General features: G+C 44.7%; 1 protein-coding gene across 1 annotated transcript in view; it reads right to left on the bottom strand.

The window, feature by feature from the left end:
• Ptpn13 (protein tyrosine phosphatase, non-receptor type 13) overlaps nucleotides 1-9747 on the bottom strand; it is a 191552-nt gene that overhangs the window by 33183 nt on the left and 148622 nt on the right. The window contains exons 31-35 of the mRNA XM_013350866.2: nucleotides 8579-8931; nucleotides 7150-7336; nucleotides 3217-3375; nucleotides 1392-1563; nucleotides 1100-1310 (exon numbers count right to left, since the gene is read on the bottom strand). Of these exons, the coding sequence (XP_013206320.1) occupies nucleotides 1100-1310; nucleotides 1392-1563; nucleotides 3217-3375; nucleotides 7150-7336; nucleotides 8579-8931 (1082 nt within the window). The remainder of the gene's footprint in view (nucleotides 1-1099; nucleotides 1311-1391; nucleotides 1564-3216; nucleotides 3376-7149; nucleotides 7337-8578; nucleotides 8932-9747) is intronic.

Below are 9747 nucleotides of genomic sequence, written 5' to 3'. Positions count from 1 at the left end.
TCTGTGTGCTCATCCCTCTTAGGAACATGGTAACAGATGACCGGACTCCATCTGTGTGCTCATCCCTCTTAGGAACATGGTAACAGAGATGACTGGACAACTTAACTCAGAGGTGCTTGCTGTGCCATAGCAATAAAAGTCCTTTTATTTCTTGAAATACATCTTTTTCCAAAATCCATGAAGTAGTATCAGTCTACGGTCACTAGCTTGCAGCTAACTGTGATAAATTCTACCCCCGGTATAGCTCCCGACATAATACTGTGTCCTTTCATTGCTGCTTCTGTTATTTATCATGGACTATAAAGAAGGCGAGAGTGGAGAGAATTGACGGAAAAACATGGAGGGCATGACGTCTGTAGAGAAAGCATCTAAGACATGAGGAGGGGATAGACTGTCACTCCAGGACTGACTGAAGAGTCCACTTCGGATTTTGAGGTAAAACTTTCAGCCTATACCTAAGCTTGACAGTGATGTGAAATTCCATAAAATGCTTTCTTTTTCCCATTAATTCCCTTCCACCAAGGAAAACAACTGTATATCAATCCAACATTTAGACACACAGAGAGTCAGGTCAGGGATGAGGGAAACGACCACAGTCTAAAAAGAACAAAAAGTCTACCGATGGTTTTCTGTTACACTTGTATTTTGGAAGAAATTACTCATAAACACAACTGTCAGTTTTCCCTTCCCATAGCTTGGCTTAGTCTACAACCTTGAAAGCCAGATTCATGGGTACTGTGGGTGTCTGTACTCTTATGACTATGCCATGGTAGATGTAACTATAGCAGACACAATCATCCGACCACCACAGAGAAAACTGATAGAAACGGGATAATAGGAAAGAACAAAAGGGAGCCCGATGACGACCTTATTACTTTGGAAATTAAGCAAAACAGTAAATTCCCTTTCTTGGTCAAACAGAATTGAGCTATATTTCTGTTACTTGCAACTGAAGACATTCTGATATGTGCTAATTGCCTATTAGCTGGAATCATGCTGCTACACTTATATGCTTGGTTTTTTTAGACTCTATCAGGAACTCTGTTCTAATGTTACTCTTTAGATGGCTGTGAATTAGGAATTCTGGAAGGCCCAGTACCTTGTTGCTTTTAGCACCACAGAAGGAAGGGACAGGTCCAGTGCTCTGTTTGCTTCTTCCAAGGTCATCCCTTGTGTGCTGACTCCATTCACATAGTGGATGATATCCAATAGCTGCAGACCTCCTTCAGCAGCTGCAACTGACTGAGGGTTGATGTCACTGATATATACCACTTCATGGGCACTGCCGTGACCTCCAGACAGAGAAAATCCTTCAGAGAACAGAAAACCATTGTTTCTCAGTCACAGGATGCCAAGAAAACCATACCGATCAAAGCCTGCGCTCTTCTTACCTAACTCCTCTCCGTGGCATGTTATTGTAATGTCAGGCAGCAGATGGGGAAACACTGGCATCCTGGGTAACTCCAGAATCCGCCCAAGGACTAATCTGACTGTCTTGGGTGCAGCTCGCAGCAGATTCACGGCATCGGTGTGGGTCATGTTTGTGACGTCTGTATCATTAACCTACAAACGAGACAGAGGCAAACCAGTGCTGATTTTCAGAACAGGAAATCTGATGAAAACCTGTATCAGCCAGTAAGAGATGTAAGGTGACACAGTCTTTACTCTATCGAATCCTCTTCCCTGCAGAAATCAAAGGGACAAAGATCAAGCTATTATAAATAACATAAATTCGCTAACAAATGAATGCATACCTTACTGTTTTGTTAATATAAAAATCTTATCCTCTAGAATTTAAGAAACTTGCTGTCTCATGGACTTGAGAGACCTGAAGAGATTAAAAGGACTTGCAGTTGAAGCAATTCCCAAACAGCTATGCATAAAGGTGTCATGGAGAATGATCTTCCTATTTTCCTGCCTGCACATCCTAAGGGCTAGGATTACAGGTTTGTGCCACCGAGCTGGGTTTAGGTAGTGCTGGGGCTTGAACGCAGGGCTTCATGCAAGCTACACATGCACACTACCAACTGGGCTACATTCCTTATGTCTGTGCCCCCTCACTTTTTTGGAGACAGGGTCTCATGTTAGCCTCATTATGCAGTCAAGAGTGACCTTGAATTACTTCCTGGTCCAAATGCTTTTTCTTCCCATGAGCTGGGATTACAGGCGTGCGGCATTCTGCCTTGTGGAAGCCTCTCATGTTTAAAGGGGTGGGCAATGGAAACATAAACCAGAGGAACTGTCACATTAACTCAACTTCCTTCTCCAGTGCTGATTTACTTTCGATCACTGATAGGGTCTGTATGTGGCTCAGATTTGTTCCCAAAAGAATTCACATTAGTTAAGACACTGGTCTTCAGTGGTGGGACCTGTCATTGGTGAAGTCAGGTCAGAGGGTCAGAGGGTCAGAGGGTCAGAGGGTGTGCCTGTAGAAAGTGGTGAGACCCCAGACACTCAGGCATCCTCTTGATATGTGGTCTCTTTTCTCACACAGGTAATTGGCTCCCAAAAGCTCATGGGGGGGGCTACTATTAGGAGGTGTGGCCTTGTTGGAGAAAGCATGTCACGGTGGGGTAGGGCTTTGAGGTCTCCTTTGCTCAGGCTATGCACATCCTGCTGCCTTCAGATCAAAATGCAGAACTCTCAGCTCCTTTTCCACCACCATTTTTGCCTGCATGCCACCATGTCACCTACATGGCGATAATGGACTCAGCTTTTAAACTGGAAAAGTTTTTCTTTTTAAGAGTTGCACAACTCTGGTCATGGTGGTGTCTCTTCCCAGCAATAGAAACCCTAAATTAAGCAGGTCTGATGCCTTCACTGGGGCTGAGAGGCTGGCGCCATGTCCTTAAAGTTCCCAGTGTGAGCTAACTAAACTTCTTTCCTTTTAAAAGTGTGCTTGTGTAAGGAATTTCACAGTAGTAACAGAAACTGGATTAGGACATCCGTATTTGTACAAATATGCCCATTTACTTTAAATGTCTCATTTAAAAGCATATTTTATTTTACGCATGAGTGTTTTGCTTGCATTTATGTCTGCACCACTTGTGTGCCTGACGCCTGCAGAGGCCACAAGAGACCACTGAGGTTCCCAGAACTGGAGTTACAGAAAGCTGTCAACCCACATGCTGGTGTGGGCAATCAAACCCAGGTCTTCTAGAAGAGCACCCTGTGCTCCTACCCCACTGAGCGGTCCCTCCACACTCAATGTCTCACCTTTATAAGGCGGTCTCCAGGCTTCAGCCTGCCATCACCCTTGGCTGGATCCTGTATGACGTCATGGACATAACAACCAATACTCTGGTTGCCTTTGGTTACTGTAAAACCCAGACTTCCTTTTTCTGATTTAATTAGGGTGATGGGAAGCTCGACTTCCTAGAGAAAGAACAGATTGATTTAAGGGGTCTACTTTGTCCTAGAGACAAACACACATGAATACTGCTATCCTTGGTTAAGAGAGGAGAAACCCAAATCTTAAGTTTACTTAACTTGGCTAGGAGAAGTCTTCTCAATTCTAGACAGAATGTTCCTCTTTCCAAGCATGTAACATTTTTAAGTATGAAGCTGTGTGTTTGTCTCAAGACTCTTTCCCTCCCTCCTTCCTAGTCTTCTTCAGCTTTTATTTTTTTTCTATCTCGAAGAGCTAGGTCAAATCCAGAGCCTTACACATGCCAGGCAAGACCTTCCCCAGAGCTGCACCTCAGCCTTGCCTTTGTTCTTCCATGTACAAGATACACAAGGAGCCAAAGAGAACGTACTGGTAATCAAGACTACATTTTAGAGAGGATGGTTTCAAAAAATCCTCCACATTTTTTAAACAACCAAGACAGAAGGCAGGAGACACAAAAGGAAGCTGTTGTTTGCTGATGTTTTTGTAAAAATATGAAGTGTCTGGATGATCGTGTGCCATAGCCGCTTTTAGTTTTTTTGTTGTTGTTTTTTTTTTTTTTTTTTTTTGGTTTTTTTCGAGACAGGGTTTCTCTGTGGTTTTGGAGCCTGTCCTGGAACTAGCTCTTATAGACCAGGCTGGTCTCGAACTCACAGAGATCCACCTGCCTCTGCCTCCCGAATGCTGGGATTAAAGGCATGCGCCACCACCGCCTGGCTACCATAGCCCCTTTTAATTACGATGCACAGAAAACAGCTGGGAGGAAAGGATGCTTATATGGCCAATGACAGACTTTATTACTAAGAATGAACCCGAAATATTGATGTACTCCCACACATCCTCCCTGTGACACACAGATACACACACACACACACACACACACCTTACCACACGATTATATGAAAATGAAAATTATGGAAAGACTATTTTGATTTAAAATTTTTATGGTTTGGGGATGGTGAGATTATAGGTACCTTTCCTCTTCTTTTTACTTATTTTATGTTTTTACATAAACATCTATTTCTGGACTAATAGTGGGAAAAGTCTGACTTTAAATTCATGTGAAAGAATTATCATTCTTGGAAATTTTTTCCTAATCTTGATTTGCAGGCTTAGAAACTCATGCTTTAAGTAGGGGCGGGGGTAAGAACTGGGGAAAGGGGCGTGGGGTGAGGCTGCAGAGGGTTAACCAACACTGAGAATGCTAAAAAAGCCGAATGGAAATCCACGGTTTTATAAGGCTCCTATGTCCATGCTATGCTTTTCCTAAGAAAGTTTAGATGGAATTTTTCAGGATAATATCTCTTCCAGAAGTCATAAGCTGTCAAATAAAAAGCTCAGTGCCAAGTGCGGGGTACCTCCCCACAAGCTGTTTGCAGGTCACAGACACCCCTAAAACAATGTAAGCTATTGCCATGGCTCTTGTTATTCAGCAGAAACTGATGGTAAGATCCAGCTGTTGAAGACACCATACACCTTAGTCCTGGACACGGAAGCCTCCTGGCCTGATGGCTAGCTGGGGCTGGAAGGTGCTGTGTCAGCTCCAGGGTGGAAAGTTACCAACAGTCTTACTAGCAGGGAATGTGTAAGTTTCATAACTATTATTGGTGACAAGCAAGGCAGGATAAGCCATGGTACAACAGTGGTAAAAGCGGGGTAACCAAATGCTCTCTGACTGGATTTAATGGGAGATACACACTGTGGGATTCAAAAGAAAATGGCCCCCAAAGGGAGTGGCACTATTAGGAGGTGTGGCCTTGTTGGGGAAAGTGTGTCACCATGGGGGTGGGCTCTGAGGTCTCCTTTGCTCAAGGTTCCCTCAGTGTGAGTAAGTCAACTTCCTGTTGCTTGCAAGATATAATACTCTCAGCTCCAGCACCACATCTGCCTGCATGCTGCCATGCTCCCTGTCATGATGAAAATGGACTGAACCTCTGAACTGCAAGCCAGCACCTGAATTAAATGTTTTCCTTGTAAGAGTTGTCCAGATCGTCGTCTCTTTTCACAGTAATAGAAACCCTAACAAAGGCACACACTCAGTAGTGCAAATCGTGGCAAGAACACGTGGTTGGAGTGTTTCCAGGCTCCAGGAACCAATACTACTGTTATTTTGGTGAACAGACAATCTTCCCTCTAAATCTGTCAACTCTATATCTAAATATTTGTGCATCTCACACCTTATCAAGAAGTTTCTTTGTACAGTGAAAAAGCTAATGCAGCTACACCTGGCCAAAGCTCAGGGACTCCGTGTATGGAGTGTTCAGACATAAATGGGCACCGATACTGTATCCCCTTCCCTAGGTTCAGGAACACTGTGGAAGAGTGGGGTGGGAGGACTTTAAGAGCCAGAGGTCAGGAAGGACTGGAGGGAAACTGTTTTCTGGATGTGACAGGACCATGGTACTCATGAACTCATTGCAGCTGTGGCTGCAGCCCACGACCTGCACAAGACTAAGCCAGTCAGCTCACAGCAGCATAGAGGAGAGCGGGACCCATGAGTCCCCACCCCCAGCTGAGGAGCCATTGACAAGTTGATGGGCTAGGGAGAGACTGTTTTCTTTAAGAGTGTAGTCATTGGTAGGTCAGCCGTGCTCCAGCCCATGGCCCCAAATCTGGGAGTACATGGGCAGCACAAACTGGACTTGGTGGGTTATTTGAAGAACCTGAGCTTAAGTGGAGATGATGGATGGGACTGGATCTAAGAGGAGTGCATGGGAAAGAATGGGGGCAGTAAATGTCATCAACACACATTTTATCCATGTATGAAAATCTCAAAGTGAATCCATATCTATCTATCTCTCTCTAGGTAAAGTTTTAAGGCTACACTACAGTGTAAAGACTCCACTCATACACACAAAAATTTAAAGACAAATTATATTCAAGCACTGGAATCTCCCTAACTCACGAAGCAGAGTTTAGTCAGTCAAGTGCTGGCTACATAGCATGAGGGCCTGAGCTGGATTCCACACAAAAGCTGGCTGTGGTGGCAAGCACCTGTAGTCTCAGTGCTGAGGGGCCCTCTGGTCTTCACATGCACGTGTGTCTACACACGAACCCTCCGTACACGATCATGTGTGTGTGTGCATGTAAAGGCACACGTGTGCACGCACATGTGTACAAACACTCAGCAGGTATAAGCCAGGTATGATGGTGTATGCTTATAATTCCAGCCTTGAAGAAGCAGTGACAAGCAGATCCCTGGAGCTCTCTGGCCAACTAGCTTAGCCCATTTGCTGAATTCCACACAGATGGGAGACTTGGTCTCACAAAAACCAAAATGATGGCTCCAGAGAAACAGTATCCGAGGTTGCTCTCTGGTCTCCACATGCATGAGCACATGCATTCACCCATGTGAATACACATCCACATGCATGTGGATGAGCACCTATCCATAGCAAGGTCTGAATGCGGTGCTAGGAGTCTTACATGCATCGCTTCATTCCGTCGTTTCCAGCCCTCTGAAGTCAGACGACTGGAGAACCAAAGCTGCTGGACTCTGAAGAGTTAGGGGACTTGTCTGCAGGCGTCTGCCAAGATGGCAGCAAGGCCATGAGAAAACCAGGGACAATATACAGCATTTTTCATCCTCCCCTAATTTCTCACCAGGGAAATGTCAGAAAGGGCTGTTATTCATTTATAAATGTAATATGGGCTACTTTACAACAGTTTTTTTCTCCAGCTAACAGAAAATGCATATATCTATACCTTCATTGAGAAAAATGACAATTGATTTATTGCTTGTAACAGAGAACAATGCTCACCAGCTCAGAGTCCTCAAGGTGGTTTCCCAAGTCATTTTTCCAAGTTGTCAAGTTTTCTGGTTTCTTCAGCTCAGAAGCGAGATGTGTATAGTATTTCCCAACAGAGTCAGAAGCAGAAAATTCTGACTGGGGCTGGCAGGTCTGTCCAGGACTGACATCCAGCGGTGGAGGAGGAAGAGGAGGATGGCTGTGGAGATAAAGGAAGCAGTGTTATCTGTGGGCATAGTCAGTTGGATGTTTCTGCCTGGATTTGAGGGAGAGCCTCACGAGTTTTCAGACTGTGGGTTTATTCAATGTCTACTATATGTTGGTATTACCATTTACTGATTCTCCGTGCAGGTTCAACTTCGAATAAGCTCTTTCAGCTGCAAAATGACAGTAAGACAAGCTATAGAAGGTATAAGTATACCTTCTATTCCTAGTTGTTATTCAAGATGGAAGCTAATGTTATCAGGGGTCTAATTTGGATTTCAACTCAATAAGAAAAAGAGAAATAAGAAATCTTACTCTTCTGGTCATTTTTCCATTTCCTGAAGTATTTATTTTCCTAAAGCAGGGATTCAGCTTAGGGTTTTATTCATGCTAAATAAGCATTCTGTTCTTATCTCCTGCCCTTTATAATCTTTTTTTTTTTTTTTATTTGAAGAGGGTCTTACAGGTTGTCCGTGCTGGCCTTTAAATCTTTCCTCCCCTAGTCTTCCAAGTAACTGGGATGATACACCTAGTTCCTGTTCCTGTGGTCACTTTGGATGAAAGAACAGGAACAGAGGAAGTAGGGACAAGACGGGAGGGAGGAGGGGAGGAGGAGGGGGAGATGTAGGCAAGTGTGGCTGGACATAAACACACAGACACCAACAGCCAAGGCGGCTGCATGTTTCTGCTGTAGTTTCCTATGCTTTCAAACATGTCCTTTCCCCATCTCCTGATCTTAGCATCCGCAAATCCTCCTTGCTTCCCCTTGTAATTCTAACCTCCCTGAGTACCACTCCCTAAATACATCTCTTTTCTTTCTGTTTAAATTGTATTGGGAAACCACTTTCTTAATTACTAACAAATATGCTCAAGAGGGAAGCAAGGGTCACACTGCGTGTCTGGAGAACTTACATCTGCTAGCTCTTGAGAGCTAACTAAAACTGTTAGAAACATCACCAAGACCTCTAATGAGCCACTGCTTGCTAACCATGCTGAATCCACAGGCATTTCATCCGTTAAAAAACCCGTGTTTCTCATGTGTACGTATGTGCATGGCTATGAGGCTGCCCTATCCCCTGGAGCTGGAATTCTGTGAGGCTATGAGCTGTCCGCTATGGGGGCTGGGAACTAAGCCACGTCTCCAGCCACCACATGCCACGTTCTTGGAACAATTCGTATGGCTGCTGCCGTTGCTATACCACCAGGTGCTCTGGACACCATGCAACCCTGGCAATACCTGTTCTCAAATTCCGGTTTGCTCGGTGTTTTCCGGGGGAGGTAAAACATGGCACATGCGGGTTCTTCCTGCTGACTGTGTGCCTGGGACAGCACGTTATTCAGAGCTTGAGTCAGCGCTGAAGGCCAGGAGACATGTGGTTTCTTGGCTGGAGTGCTCACAGAGCAGTCCTCTCCACTCAGGCTGCTGTCACTAGAGCTCTGTCTCCTGGAGGGACACTTGCGCTGCTCCTTGTTTCTGCCAGACAGCTCGTTCTCATCCGAGCTGGTGCCTGGTTCCACGGAGAAGGGCGCCGGCTGAGAAGCCTCTTTACTATTGTTTAGAAACACTTGTGCTGGAGAGTGGAGCGGAGTCTGAGAGGGACACATGGAAGGACATCAGATCGTGACAACATACATTAACTTCAGAAACGGTCAATAGCTGAAGGAACTGCTAAGTAGCAGTCCTTTCTACAAAATGTAAATATTCTGATAGAGAGCGCAATTCATGCTTGTTAAAAACGAGCACTCTGGGGCTGGAGAGATGGCTCAGAGGTTAAGGGCATTGCCTGCTCTACCAAAGGTCTTGAGGTCAATTTCCAGCAACCACATGGTGGCTCACAACCATCTGTAATGAGGTCTGGTGCCCTCTTCTGGCCTTCAGGCATACACACAGACAGAATATTGTACACATAATAAATAAATAAATAAATAAACAAATAAATAAATAAGAGCACTCTAAGATGACAACTGCTGACGCTGTACGAGCAACACTGTTCTACTGGCACATCAACTCATTCTGTGTACAACTGTGCAGTGTGGAGATGCCACAGTGCATAGTGAAGGTCAGAGAACAGTGGGAATCGGTTCTCTCTTTCCATCAAGAGAGGTTCTAAAGTCCTTGGGCTTGCCAGCAGTTGCCCTTTCCTGCTAAGCCATCTCACCAGCCTGATTTATATTTTATTTTCAAAATTTAGTTATTTCCTTTGTGTGTGTGGGGTATGTGTGTGTGCCTGCGTGGGTGTCATGACAAGTGTGTGTGTCTATGTGTGTACATGTGTGCCCACACTACGGCCTGTGTCCTTGTGCATGTGTGTATGTGTGTGACCATGCCATGGTATGTGTGTGCTTGTGTGTCCGTATCATGGTATTTGTATGTGTGCATGTGTCCTTGTGCATGTGTATATGTGT

This window comes from Microtus ochrogaster, linkage group LG1, assembly GCF_000317375.1.
Source record: "Microtus ochrogaster isolate Prairie Vole_2 linkage group LG1, MicOch1.0, whole genome shotgun sequence".
Taxonomy (NCBI): domain Eukaryota; kingdom Metazoa; phylum Chordata; class Mammalia; order Rodentia; family Cricetidae; genus Microtus; species Microtus ochrogaster.
Note: the sequence above shows the minus strand (reverse complement) of the source record. Positions and strands in the feature narration are given on the sequence as shown.